Source organism: Sinocyclocheilus anshuiensis, unplaced genomic scaffold (genome assembly GCF_001515605.1).
Source record: "Sinocyclocheilus anshuiensis isolate Anshui unplaced genomic scaffold, SAMN03320099.WGS_v1.1 scaffold29, whole genome shotgun sequence".
NCBI classification, from domain to species: Eukaryota; Metazoa; Chordata; class Actinopteri; order Cypriniformes; family Cyprinidae; genus Sinocyclocheilus; species Sinocyclocheilus anshuiensis.
The window spans coordinates 781,369-796,109 of record NW_015539835.1 but is presented as its reverse complement, the minus strand read 5'-3'; the positions used below and the strand labels follow the sequence as shown (position 1 = coordinate 796,109).

General features: G+C 40.4%; 1 protein-coding gene and 1 long non-coding RNA gene across 2 annotated transcripts in view; one reads left to right on the top strand and one right to left on the bottom strand.

Moving 5' to 3' along the window:
* The window catches only part of LOC107684353 (atrial natriuretic peptide receptor 2-like), a 52,915-nt gene that overhangs the window by 13,754 nt on the left and 24,420 nt on the right, over window positions 1–14,741 (top strand). Inside the window, exons 4-7 of the mRNA XM_016480601.1 lie at window positions 386–521; window positions 1,844–1,938; window positions 2,913–3,036; window positions 3,628–3,712. Of these exons, the coding sequence (XP_016336087.1) occupies window positions 386–521; window positions 1,844–1,938; window positions 2,913–3,036; window positions 3,628–3,712 (440 nt within the window). The remainder of the gene's footprint in view (window positions 1–385; window positions 522–1,843; window positions 1,939–2,912; window positions 3,037–3,627; window positions 3,713–14,741) is intronic.
* Window positions 13,967–14,741, bottom strand: part of LOC107684354 (uncharacterized) — a 21,132-nt gene continuing 20,357 nt past the window's right edge. The window contains exon 3 of the long non-coding RNA XR_001633846.1: window positions 13,967–13,979. This is a non-coding gene — a long non-coding RNA (uncharacterized LOC107684354). The remainder of the gene's footprint in view (window positions 13,980–14,741) is intronic.

Sequence of the window (14,741 nt, the reverse complement as noted above, 5' to 3'; positions counted from 1 at the left end):
TATATATTTAGTGTTTATTTGGAATTATGGTTATGTTTTTACTTGGAGAGTTATTCAGCTTACCGTGAATGTCTCAATTTACCCCTAAAGCCCCTAAAGGGAAGTTGTGTCACTGGACAACATGCTTTGAAGAAGTCATATTTCTATGGTTTAGATGCTTTCTTATAATACCATTTGATAAATTAGGTCTGCCAAATTAATAATTTATTCAATTACATTTGTCATCAATGGACAGCCCTATTAGTTTTACCTCAACTCATTTCATGTTCACTAGAGAACAACTGGCATATCTTTCTCTGTGCTCCCCATTTCTGTACAGGATGACTTGTAGTTTTAGATTTTCTGATGTTTCCCTGTAATAAATCTCTGTTTTGCCTTTCCTCAGATGGATTTTATTGCCGGCTGCTTCCATGATGGTTTTGTGCTATATGCAAAAGCCCTCAGTGAAGCATTAGCAGACGACGTGTCTCAGAATGATGGAATCAACATAACTGTGAGAATGCAAAACCGCAGGATCTGGGGTGTGTTGAGTGTTCCCAGTTTACAAATGCAAAGATATATGATTGATAAAAGCATTCAGAATATGACCTTATGATGCTTTGACGTTCATATCAATAGGATGATCACAGATTACAACATTTAAGCCCTTCACAGTTTGAGGACGTGATGACAAGTATCTCCGTTTTTAACAGCAGTGTCAAGCTGAAGTGTTTTGGCAACTCTGCTCAGATTCTTTTTAAAGTGAGCAGAGGACTTGTAAGAGCTCTTCTGAGGTTGATGTCTGTAAACTCGTACCCTCTCTTGCAGGGAGTGTAGAGGTCAGAGTCCTTGATTTAAAGCATGTCCCAACTAGCTTGTGGATGGAAAATCTGTTTCTAATACACAACCCATCTACTAAACCCTCTCCCTGGAGGAAACTACACACACGGCGCCAAACACATACAGCAACCAGGCAGAATACTGAATGCAAAAAACTAAAAAAGTCTGGTTTTCAGTAAAATATTTAAACATGCTGAAAACAAGATACATTTAGAGAGAACAGAATATATCTTGAATTACATATTTTCCTACAGAGCCCTGCACATGATGTCACCAAAACAAGAGAACAAATTAGTGTAATAAAACTTGGCCACAATAGTCAAGTCAAGTCACCTTTATTTATATAGCGCTTTTAACAATACAGATTATGTCAACGCAACTCTACAGCATTAATTAGGAAAATAGTGTGTCAATGATGCAAAATGACAATAGTAAACACCAATTTTTCAGTTAAAGGCATGTCATGTATGCGTCTCCATATTTTTCAGTTTTCAAAGAAAAAACTTGATTCAAGATATTTTCAAGATAGATTCTCTTAATAATATTTAACAGGTCTTAATGTTTTACACTATTTGCATCTCAACTTTTTTTTTTTTTACTTGCTCGCTTTAAGGTTGTTTAGATATTTTACTGGAAAGATATCGAGAAAAAAAAATAGGAGAGAATGACATAGAAAAGACAAATAATAATAACTGATATCAGTTGCTTATCCTAGAGAACAATGTAAACTGATATTACATTTTCTGAATTTCTTGAGAAAAATCTTTCTCAAATTCAAACTCAAACGAGAGATTCCAGTGTCCACAAAATCAAACATCTGAGATTTCACAATGAACTCTGTAGTAAATATCTTATGGCAGCGCTTCCTCTCAGTAATAATATTTTTCTCTGTCTTTATTTATTTTCTATTTTTGTTGGCTAACAAAGAGGAAACAATACGTGACCTTTTTACTTTATACCTTTGAAAGTAACACTCAGATAGAAATGTTTATTTGATCCCTGGGTTTGTGTTTGTTTATCACAGGGGTGACTGGCCTTGTTAGCACAGATCGGAACAATGCCAGATACACAGACTTTAGCCTTTGGGGAATGACTAACCTGAAAACTGGACAATACGCAGTAAGTAGAATGTCCTTTGGAATCAAACGGTCTCTTCTGCTGAGTTTCAGAACCCATGAGTATCAGCAATAGTAACTGTGATGTCTGCTTTTGCAAGCATCAGAAATAACATTATGAATGATGTAGATTTCCTGTGGAATGTTTCCATAATGAAAATGTTTTTGATAGACATGTGACAATAAATAACAATGGTTAAAGATTTGAGCATATGTAGAACAACAGTCTAATTTAACCCACATGCCACATTTTCCATCATTACTGTAAATGTGGCTGTGGTTGGACGGTTCGGCATACCAAATAATGTGTTAAAATCCTTTTCTTGCCCTTCTGTCCTAATCGAAAGCATGTGTTCATGAGCTTGTAAGTGTTTTGTTCATTTTTCAGTTTAACTTGTTCATTCATAAATGTTCCGGGAGGCTTGCTTGATTTAGAGAGGTCTATTGCAACAAAAATACGAAAAGAAACTAACAGTGATCTAGCTGGTAACAAAGCGATTGTGCTATCCGTACTTTGTTGCTATAGTTACCCCTTATGTCACCAGTATATTCAGACTTTTTTTTTCATGTTGTATATACACACTCTAAATCATGTGCAGAAAAAAATAATATACCATAATCATGTAGTTTAAATATTTTCCGTATAACCATAGACTAAATAAGTCCCATTGCCAGGTTTTGTTATCTTTCTTTTTAATATGTTATGTAATGCAAGGTGTTGTTTTCTTATCTGAAATGGGTTACACTTTATTTTAAGGTGTCCTTGTTGCAGTGTAATTATTTTACTTACAAGTACTGAGTAATATTAAACTACATGCATTTTCTCAAAGGTTAGGATTAGAGTTTGGTTTAGGGTTAGTTGCCTGTAATTACACATAATTTACTCTTATGTAACAAGGACACTGTAAAATGAAGTGTTACCCTGAAATGTTTTTCCACTTACTGTAAATATACTTATGAGTATACTTTGTTACACAGATTGTTGGTCACTACAATGGGACCAGTAAAGAAATCCTGTGGTCCCCAACAGAGAGAATTCAGTGGCCAAAGGGTTTCCCACCCCTGGACTACCCACCGTGTGGATTCTCACCATGCAAGGAAGGTAGGGACCTTTTTAGTGGAAACTCTTCCAACACACAACATGATTTTGGCAATTGCATGCTGCTGTTAGGTGACCATTTACTCAGTTTTATTGGTTCAACTGAATTAAATTATTCCATTTGGGTTTATTTTTGACTTACTCAAAATCTTTCATCTGTGGAAGTTCTATGTGATGTAGTTATCAGCATTCAGCAGGAGAGCAAGCACTATACATCTCCTTTCTATATTAATCAGACTCACTGTAGATTACATCACAAAAACTGTATCGCTATTTTTTTTTTTATTGAAAAAAGGGTACATTTTGTGGTATAACTTGGCAAATATCCAGATGCGCAGTGTTGATGAGCTCACTTTCAGTTGATTCGGTTTAATCTGCTGCATACTCCACATATAGAGCCGCAAAATCGAGAATTGCCCAGTGCAAGCTGCATTCAACAGACTTTGTGGGCTTCGTTAAATGAATTGCATAATTTCTTAAGTGAATCAAGCATGCAGTGTGTGCAAATTAATGCTATCAGTGGGCGCAATTTCTTCTCTGTGAATTCCTCCTTAGGAATTAAAAGATTTATATAATTGTTATTTAATTCCCCAGATCATCTTCCTGTCCTTGGAATAGTGGCAGTTGGGTCTGGATTGGCCCTCATAATTTTTGGAATCTCCAGTTTTCTCATCTACAGGTACATTCTTTTTTACTTCAAGCTTTACTGTAATTATTTTAGTTTTCATATTAATGACAATAGGTAGAATACCTGAGAGAGGCGAAGTAGACTTGCTGGAACCGGCATCTGTTTCTTTTTTCAGAGGATTTACGGGAAAAGCTTCTATAGGTGCCAGAGTGGAATTTACATGACTGTTGCCAGAGCAACTGCTCAGTAGTCGTTTAAGTGAAAACATTTTCTGAGGCAAATGCAGATATTCTAAATATTTCAGTGCTTGTTTCACTTGGTAATTCGATATTTTCAATAAATATTAGGCTGTGCTATTGACCTCAATGCCTAAATTATGACTAGACCCCGATGGAATCTGTGGACACTGCATTTTCTGAGCTGATTTTGGAAGAAAATCTGTGGAATTGTGTGGAATGGATTTTAAAAACGTGTTAAACAGTGCTGAGAGTTCTGGCTTTTCAGTACCTGAAGTCATGATGAAATTACTATAGACATTTTTAAGGCAAAACATGAGATATTTTACTATTTTAGAAATGATGGGAATTCCATTTCTGCAGGAAGCTGCAGATTTTTCTGTGGAGATTTACTGTATTATGACTGATACAAGATAAAATAAAAAGTAACTATTTTTAGTTTTAAATTAAGTGTAATTTAAATATGCATACGTTAACAACAGATGTCATATTGATGCTTCCCTAAATAATAATAATAATAAAAAGAATAAACTACAGAAGAAAGGTTTGTCAAAAACTTTCATGTAGGCCTAGGTGAATAAATTCTTAATTTTTTTACATTAATTATTTAATTGTTGAAAGGCTTTATATACTTTGACTTTTTTAAGATCTATACTATATAGTCTTAAGGGTGTATTGATATACAGACAGAAGCGAATAAATAGAATAAATGGAAAACAACGTTTACAGCCTACTATTATGAATATTATTAGCTAGCTCTGATGACAATTTTCTAATGAAGCTTCTCATCTCTATATAACTTTGAATTAAATTGTCTACTAAGTGAATAGGGTGAGTTGGTTTTGTGATTTTGTGACTCCATGCATTCAATTCAATTCAATTCAATTCAAATGTATAGTCAAAAAAGTTCACAACTTACTTGAATTTAAAGGGATAGTTCACCCAAAAATGAAAATTTGATGTTTATCTGCTTACCCCCAGGGCATCCAAGATGTAGGTGACTTTGTTTCTTCAGTAGAACACAAACAAAGATTTTTAACTCAAACCGTTGCAGTCTGTCAGTCTTATAATGGAAGTGAATGGGAATCACGGTTTTGAGAGTAAAAAAAAACATACACAAACCAAACCAAATTAAACCCTGCGGCTCGTGACGATACATTGATGTGAAAAGACACAAAATCGCACAGATCGCAGACTTATAAGTGCATTACCGCCACCTATCTCTCAAATGGACCATTGACACTCTATCTACAATCTCAATTAGGAGTTTCAATGGTCCATTTGAGAGATAGGTGGCGGTAATGCACTTGTAAGTCTGCGATCCGCCGTAAAGCAAGAAGAAGAAGACGCGTCACAAGCTGGCTGTCGAGGCCGTGCTCAGGACAATTCAGACAGTTCAGACATTGCAGTGCATCAGAGGTAAAAAACGATATAAATACTGTTCAGTTTCTTGCACAGACCGATCGTTTCGTGACTTACACATCAATGTATCGTCACGAGCCGCAGGGTTTAATTTGGTTTTGTTTGTGTATGTTTTTTTTTTACTCTCAAAGCCGTGATTCCCATTCACTTCCATTATAAGACTGACAGACTGCAACGGTTTGAGTTAAAAATCTTCGTTTGTGTTCTACTGAAGAAACAAAGTCACCTACATCTTGGATGCCCTGGGGGTCAGCAGATAAACATCAAATTTTCATTTTTGGGTGAACTATCCCTTTAAATTAGTGCAAACATGGTGTTTCAAGCAGAATGTTAATTTTTTATTTAAGTCACGCTCCTCAGGTGAGTATGCTCCACATGATAGCCTACCTACACTTGTCAAAATTGATATCAGGCCAACCGAACATTTTTAGTGAAGTCTTGTACATGAAGATTTTATACTTTTCCATTTTATTTTTTCAAATTACTTCACTCTTTAAGGTCTGTTAAAACAGTACAATTTTAGCGTGTTTCCTTTTTTTTCTAAAATCAGAGAGGATACTACTGAATAGTATGGAACGACATCTTGTGGAAAAGAGAATTGTAGAAGCTGACTCATGGGTTATATAAATGGGCTCATGTCCAATATAGTCAACACTATGAGACAAATATTGATGTTAGCTCCTCATGGCTACTAGAATAAATATTGCAGTTGCAGCATAGGTAGACTTATTCTTGGACTTGTCATTCTCTCATCTGAACTTGGTTTAAAAAAATGTCTCTAAAATGGAAATTTTGTTTAAAGACACCCGCTCACACATTGAGTACACACACACACACACATAGCAGAAACTTATCAAGTAACATGAATATAAGCTGATCGACATCATTCTGCGATGATTAAGCTTTGTAACAAGAGCAATGGAATCGTTATGCTGCTTACTCTTGAATTGTCCACTTGATTCATAGATGTTAACCTTACATTAATACATTTGGCAGATTATTTGATCAGAAGTAACATACATTGAATGCAGTTTTTTAGGGAATCAAATTCATGACACTCCTACTGTTCTACCAAGAATATATGGTTGATTATTAATGAAACACTGGTTAATATTGGTGCTACAGTAGTTACTGTTGGCAAGGGTATTGATATAACTAAGAACGTAACATTTAGCAGGAACGCCACCATGCTGTGCAAATAAGAGGAACCATTGATAGTTTTTTAAGTGGAAATCATGACCAAATAGGACTTTTGTATAGTCCCGTAATTAATATTACCTATTGCCTTAGCCTGAAAACATATATTGATGTAACATATTTGTTCTATTAATTACTGCGATTAATTATTTTAGGCAAGTCAAGCTCCAAATATGACAAATAAGCATCCACAAATTAACTAAAAAATAAGCACAAAAATGCTTACTTAAATATAAATAAAATACAATAACTCGTAATACAATGTTGCATTTACTTAGGTAAATTACAGTAGTTGTTATTGAATCAAATGGCGATCTTTTGAATGTCCGTATAATGCAAGTGGAACCACTAACGTGCTTCAGATATATAAATCTTAAGAAGATATAGACACAAAGTATGTAAATAACAATTGTAAACGGTAAACTCACAAGCAAAGCTTCTCTGGGGTTTTACACAAAGGTATGGAAACAGATACAAGGAGCATGCGATCTCCCTGCTATATCTGGAAATGGCTGCTGCACTAGTGCGCTTTGCGTGATGAAGCATAACAAAGGCCCTGTCCCAAATGGCACACTTCACGTGCATTTGCGGTCTTGCGGACTTACAATGGCCACCGCGTGCGCATGTCCATTAAAGGTGGGGTAAGTGATTTCTGGTAGCCAATGTTGATATTTCAAATCACCAAAACAAACACGCCTCTACCCCAAAAGGTTCTCGCCCCTATTTTGACAGCTCCACCCCACACATACATAGCTGAAGGGAATGACAATAAGATTGCAGATGAAGAAACAAGCGAACATGACACACGAGCATATTCAAGCAAAAGCCAGCATATATTAGTTCTGTGAAACAAAGCAAAACCAATGTTACTCACCTATCGAGAAGAAACAAAGCAACCTCGGCATCCGATCGCAGGCCTTCCCGCTCCTTGAGTTCTCTCCAGCGCTGGAATGCTGATCCGATATTTACATGGGTCCTACTTCTTGCCTTATCGCAAGCCTTCTTTTGTTCCGCAGACGTTTTCCTCTTTAGTTTTTTATCCGCCATCTCTATCTTTCTGTCATCGCTCAGTTTGGCTAATGTCCGTCCTGTGCACTGAGCACTCTCTCCTCCCCATCATGAGTAGACACGTCCCTTACTGCTGATTTGCTAAAGTTTGTTTTGATACTTGGCCCGACTCAGTTTTCTAAAGCGTTTTTGAAAAAATACATACCCCACCTTTAAGTCCACAAGACTGTAATGTGTCCCATTTGTCATTTTAGCTTTCAGAAGGGTTCTCGCGAAAGCCCCCTTTGCGGCCCATCGCGAGGGTGCGATTAGGGTGCGATTTGGGACAGGGCCAAAGTTTTTTCTAAGGGGTAGTTTAACTAAACCTATGGAAAGGCATCTAGGCGGAGGAATTTTCACATTTTTAGCTTTTTTTTTTCTTTTTGCATTGAGCTCGGTTTCTGGCGTGGCTGCCAACTCAGAAAAGCTGAAAAGAAAACATGCAGCCAGTTCGTCATGACCTGTCTGAGACTGAAACTGTGTCATCCAGTGAGCTGTTTCCAATTTGCAGCCGGTTTCTAAATAGATAGCTAGCTATTTGAATGAGACCACCTCTGAGCCATATACATATATATTCACATGTCCCACGGAAGAGAGGGGTGGGGTGAGCTCATTATTGAAAATTTGAGAAGACCCTAAAGAATCATACCAACTTGTGGAAAATGGGCATCCAATGTCCCCTTTAAGAAAGTCTTAGTGTCAGACTCTGGTCCGTGTTTTGTGTGTGTTTTGCTCTTCATGTGCCTTCCTTGCCCTTATTTGGTACTTCCTGTTCCTGTCCTCATTGTGTGTATTCGTCTCCAGCTGTGTTTTGATTAATTAGTTCATTTGCTCCCAGGTGTGTGCCATTGGTGTCTGTGTATTTAAAGTGTTCTCAGTTCCTAGTTCTCTGTCTGCTGTTAAGTGTCATTTTGGTTTACCTGATGTCTCCCGTCCTGTGATCCCCAGCGTGCCTTCATTAAAACCTTTTTGATTTACTTTATTCCTCGTTTCCTCGCTCGTTCCTGCGCTCCCAGTATGTGTGTGTGACAGAACAGCAGACCGTAAACAGTAAGTGGCGCTCCTTCTCCCGTGTTTTGTTTTCGTTTTAAATAGTCTTTTGTTATTTTTGATTTCCCTGTTTGTTCCCCGCGGTATGAGAACCGTCCTGCTGTCAAGCATGCCGGCTGCGCCATTGTCAAGTCCGCCGGCCGCGGCTCACTTTAGCCCGCTGGCAGCTCAGAATTCAAGTTCGCCGGCCGCTCCGATGTCAAGCCCACCGGCGGTTCCTCAGTCAAGCCTGCCAGCCCCGGAGCTCGCTCCAGTGTCGGCTCCAGCCCCGGCTCGCTCCAGTGTCGGCTCCAGCCCCGGAGCTCGCTCCAGTGTCTGCTCCAGCCCAAGTCATGGCCAGGAGTGCCGTTCCTAGTTCCAGAGGATCCCATTCTTTAGTCACGGCCAGGAGTGCCGTTCCCAGTTCCAAGGGATCCAGTTCCCCAATTTCGGCCAGGAGTGCCTTTCCCAGTTCCAGTGGATCCAGTTCCCCAGTTTCGGCCAGGAGTGCCGTTCCCAGTTCCCCAGTTTCAGCCAGGAGTGCCGTTCCCAGTTTCAGAGGATCCCGTTCCTTAGTCACGGCCAGGAGTGCCGTTCCCAGTTCCAGGGGATCCAGTTCCCTAGTTTCGGCCAGGAGTGCTGTTCCCAGTTCCAGTGGATCCAGTTCCCCAGTTTCGGCCAGGAGTGCCGTTCCCAGTTCCAGGGGATCCAGTTCCCTAGTTTCGGCCAGGAGTGCTGTTCCCAGTTCCAGTGGATCCAGTTCCTTAGTCGCGGCCAGGAGTGCCATTCCCAGTTCCAGGGGATCCATTTCCCTAGTTCCGGCCAGAAATGCCATTCCCGAGTATAGCCCATGGAGGGTTCCTGTTCCTGAGTTAAGCCCAGGGAGGGCTCCAAATCCAGGGAGGGCTCCAGATCCTCAGTTAAGCCCAGGGAGGGCTCCAAATCCTCAGTTAAGCCCAGGGAGGGCTCCAGATCCCTAGTTAAGCCTAGGGAGGGCTCCAGTCCCCGGTTATGGCCCACGGAGGGCCTCGGAGCCCGAAATCATCCCCAAGTATTTTTTGGGGTGGGACAGTAGGGCTCCAGCCGTAGAGGCCGGGGCGGGGGCTGGGGCCGCGGCCTCGGAGGCTGCTTTGCCATGGCCTCCTGAGTCCCCTGATCTGCCATGGCGCCCCGAACTGCCAGATCCGCCATGGATCCCGGAATGGGCGCCGCCCTGGAGGCCTTCCGTCTGGTAACCCTACTCCTAGAGGCCTCCAGAGCACCCTCCCCATTGGATGTTGTACGGCACAGGGAGTTATGTCAGAGACTCTGTTCCATGTTTTGTGTGTGTTTTGCTCCTCATGTGCCTTCCTTGCCCTTATTTGGTCCTTCCTGTTCCTGTCCTCATTGTGTGTATTCGTCTCCAGCTGTGTTTTGATTAATTAGTTCATTTGCTCCCAGGTGTGTTCCATTGGTGTCTGTGTATTCAAAGTGCTCTCAGTTCCTAGTTCTCTGTCTGCTGTTAAGTGTCATTTTGTTTTACCTGATGTCTCCTGTCCTGTGATCCCCAGCGTGCCTTCATTAAAACCTTTTTGATTTACTTTATTCCTTGTCTCCTCGCTCGTTCCTGTGCTCCCAGTGTGTGTGACACTTAGTGATTTTCAGTTCCAGTTTTCTGACTTTGCCATCTGAGTCAGAGATAGCTTTGGTGACCAGAGCCATTGACCATTCATTCTTTTTCACCTGATCATCTTTCAAAATGACCAGGTCTCCTTCTTTGATATTGGGTTTGTTGTCTTGCCATTTCTTACGAGGCTGGAGGGATGCAAGGTATTCTCGTCTCCACCTTTCCCAAAATATGCTGGCAAGATACTGCGCTCTTTTCCACTGTTTTCAATATAGGTCAGTGCCCTCAAAGGGTCCTGGGATACACACCTTTTGGCAGAGGATCATTGATCATCCAGCTCAGTTCAGTTTAAATAGTATCTGTGCAATCAAGTCGACGATATCACTGGAAATTAAGTGTCCTCAACTAAGCAAGCCAGCGGTGACAGCGGCAAGGAACCAAAACTCCATCGGTGACAGAATGGAGAAAAAAACCTTGGGAGAAACCAGGCTCAGTTGGGGGGCCAGTTCTCCAGCCAGACGAATCAGCAGGTTGATCCATGCTGTAGCAAAGTTAGATTGTGCAGAGGGCTCATCTGGTTCCATGATCTGACCCAGATCACCCACTCCATCTGTATTTTATCCCTCTCCCATCTGGCCGTAGGTATAGACTACCTATGTGTAGGAGGACTAACTTTAGTAAGAGTTTTGTTACTACAGCAATACGTGCTTTAAACACATAGGAAATTAGCCATCGTCTTACACTCTTGTAATTTTTTCTTTTCTTCGTGAATGTATTGTGACAAGTTTGTACATAATGGGTACTTGTCCTTGTGTTGTATACACACCTTCTGTGAAAATGAATTTCCTCTCTGACGACAAATAAAATTATCTATCTATCTATCTATCTATCTATCTTGTCCCGATGGCCGTCTAGGAGACAAGGTCTTCACTGGGTATCTGTCTCTGGGGCTCATCTAGTTGTCCTGGTCTCCGATGAAATTCAGGGCTGTAGAGGTCGTCTCTAGGTGCTGATCCACCATCTGGACTGGATACAGACTGGATCCGGGTGACTGCAGTGACCATCTGGGCTGGATACGGACTGGATCTGGTGGCTACAGTGACCTCGGAATAAGAAAAAAACAGACTAATATTAGCGTAGATGCCATTCTTCTTACGATGTAAGAAGCGGAGTGAGGAGAAGGAAATGGATACTAGAGGTCTTGCATTGATAACGGCACACACTTTAGCCATTAGAGTTGACAGCATTTCGTGATTCAGATGCGAGGAGCTGATCTGAGGAAGCATGGAGTCCAAAATTCATCTTGAAAGTCCAGTCATACTCGCCCATGCTCCTCCTATGTGAGACGATATATTAAAGATTATCATCTCATCTATCTATGAGATGAGCAATAGGTTTGAGTTGTGGTTGGTGTTTTGCTGTGTCAGGAGTGGGTATCTCTGACCTGTCCTCGGGCATTTAGTGGCACTCAATGAGCGTGGGGAGTGGGACTGAAAGACTGCCATCTAGAGGGTGTGCAATGAAGTCCATAGCTCGCCTCTGAGACATTTCTGCGACTCCGACGCACATGCACAGAGTGTAAGGAAATTCTGTGTAATTCTAAATAAACTATTAGTATCTCCACAGACCTCTGTGCATTTAGAGATATTTGAAAAGGACCATAAAGTATTAGTATCTCCACAGACTTCTGTGCATTTAGAGATAATGGAAGGGTTTGCACTTTCTTTCTCACCGCCATGCTCTGTGTTGGGTGTTTTTAGTGTCCATGGAGGTGGTCCAGGATGAAGGGCTGTGACACGTTTGTTGCTGCCACACTCTGTGCACTGTATGCTAACATCACAGTCTTTGGCCACATGTTCATTGGAAGAACAACATCTAAATCAGATAATATGCTCCTTCAAAACTTTTTCCGTTCCTCAATACTCTTAGCTCTGAAGGCTCTGCAACATTTGAAGGGATGTTATTTATTTATTTTTTTTGTGAATGAGGCATTGTCTATTGATATCAGGCTTACTGTTTGGTGAATCGGTAATTGGTAGAGCTTTTTTGTGAGTAGAGATTATTACGTTTTTCAGTGGTCCACCTCTTTTCACTGAGATTTCAGGCTTTACAGGAGCAGTTGTAGGTAAGTGGAATGTGAAACTTGGGTCATTACGCATGTAGACTTCCCTACATGCATTTTTGTGAAAAATGTGAATGGAGGAAATGTACCTGGAACTGAAGCTTGTATTGGGACCCTTGGGACATCCGCTTCTCTTGGAGGTTAGGAGGAAGTTTGTTGACAATAGGTGCCACACCCTGCGCTGTGTCCTGGAAAGAGAGCCCAGGTAAGTAGCCTCCAAGCTTTGCTGACACCACCTCGTTGAGCATGGCTAGTGGCAGCCGTGGTGGACAGTGCAGGTAGGATCATGAACTGTTCATGATCATGAGAGTCAGGCTCTGCTTTAATGGGAGGGAGACGGTGAAAACTTGATTCAGAAAAACTGTCCACATAGTCCTTTGTACGCTTTTTAGTAATGTCACGTGGAAACGCTGTGACGTCGATCGCCATATACATTTCTCCTGACTTGATCTCTGCTCTAGCCACTTTCAGAATCTCAGCCTCTGCTGCTGCAACCTCCTTTATATGCTGTATCGATAACAGTTCAGATTCCAGTTTAGCCTTTTTTAGCAGTTGACTGAGTGAGATAGTTGATGTGGTCAGTTGTTGCCCCTCAGCTTTCTCTTTAACATCCGTCTTGAGCCAGTTGCGATGGGTGGAATAACTGAATAGCTATTCTTCTTTGAAGTGCTGTTTTGCCTGTTGTGATGATACTTTTTCACTATTCTGTCATCTGCATGCGTGATCGTTAAATATATCCTTAAATATAAATAAACAAAATACAATAACTCGTTATTCAATGTTTACTGTACATCAAACATCGTTAAATTACAGTAGTTGGTATGGGATCAAATGGCGATCTTTTGAATGTCCGTATAATGCAAGTGGAACCGCTAACGTGCTTTCAGTATATAAATCTTAAGAAGATATAGACACAAAGTATGTAAAATAACAATTGTAAATGATAAACTTACAAGCAAAGCTTCTCTGTGGCTTTACACAAACGAATGGAAACAGACACAAGGAGCACGCGATCTCCCTGCTACATAGAACTGGAAATGGCTGCTGTGCTAGTGCTCTTTGCGTAATTGATGCTATGAAGCTTAACAATTTCGAAGGGGTAGTTTAACTAAACCTATAGAAAATAGTTCCATCTAGGGGGGAGGAAGGAGTAACGTAAGGAATGACATAATAATACTTGTCCATCCATACATCCATACTTTTGGATCTTGACTGCTCTTGGTCCTCATATACTATCCAAAAAAAAAAAAGCGTGCATATTCTAAAACAAAGTCACATTTTTAACATCTTGAGCGATGTTGGTAGAAAAACAACTTAAATGTGTAAATGTAATATTCATAATAATTCATAATAATTCATAAGCTACACACACTCTAACCACTCAAATATGAAGCACTTTATTGTATGGTTTATTCAGGATATTTCTATTGCTGTGCTGTAAAACCAACTATTTCTTGCCACTCATCCAAACAGTTTCCAATCTACGACGTTCCCTGAATTGACGCTTTATTGAATTTCAGCATTTTAGAACAAGGATTTTCCCTTTGGCAAACAGCTGAGCATCAATTTTTGAACCTGGCTCTTTAATATAAAGATCCTACCGAGGTTTTTTCCACCTCCCTGCCTCCAAAATCTGGTCTACAAAAACAAATAAAGGTGCTTGTTTTGGGGCTTACCAGGGTGGCTCTTAAATCAAGTAAAGCCCTGTTGAAATGCAGACGCTGCAGTACTTACACTCTGCCATCTGGAAGTGTTTTACACCTTTCAGATTGTAGTGGAATGTGTGGGGGTTGCTTTATTTTCTTGTACTTTGTTTTGAGTGCTCTGAAACTTAATTACGATTCTCTTCATTGATATCCTACTATCGCAACTCTCAGACCACATCCGTGAAACATTCAGAGATTGATTTGTAATTAAAAAAGCAATCTTTGCTGTGAATAGAAGCAGTTGAGAAATAACAGGTCCTCCGAGAGCTCCTCCAGATGTGTTGATTCACTTGGAAGTTTCCCCGTGTATTTATCCACATGGCTGGCTGGACTGCTTGGTTTACTTGCGTTTAAAAATAATATGCTGAAAAGGGCACGCCATAAGTGACCCTAAGATTGGCTCACATTTTATCGCCCCATCAAACTTCAACTCAGTCTGCTGCAAAAATTGTTTCCACCTTAGATTTATCTTACATGGACTTTTAGTGTAAGGGTTATTTAAACTAATTGTGCGAAATGAAATGGTATTTCAAAAACATTTTCATGGTGCTTGCAAAGGCACATATCACTCTAACTATACTTTTTCAAAACACTAACTCAAAGAATTAAAATTCTGCCTGTCACTCATCCTGCACTGTTTATGATATACAAACAAAATCCAAAATCTCAAATCCAGCAGCTTATAATGACACACACACACACACACACGCACACA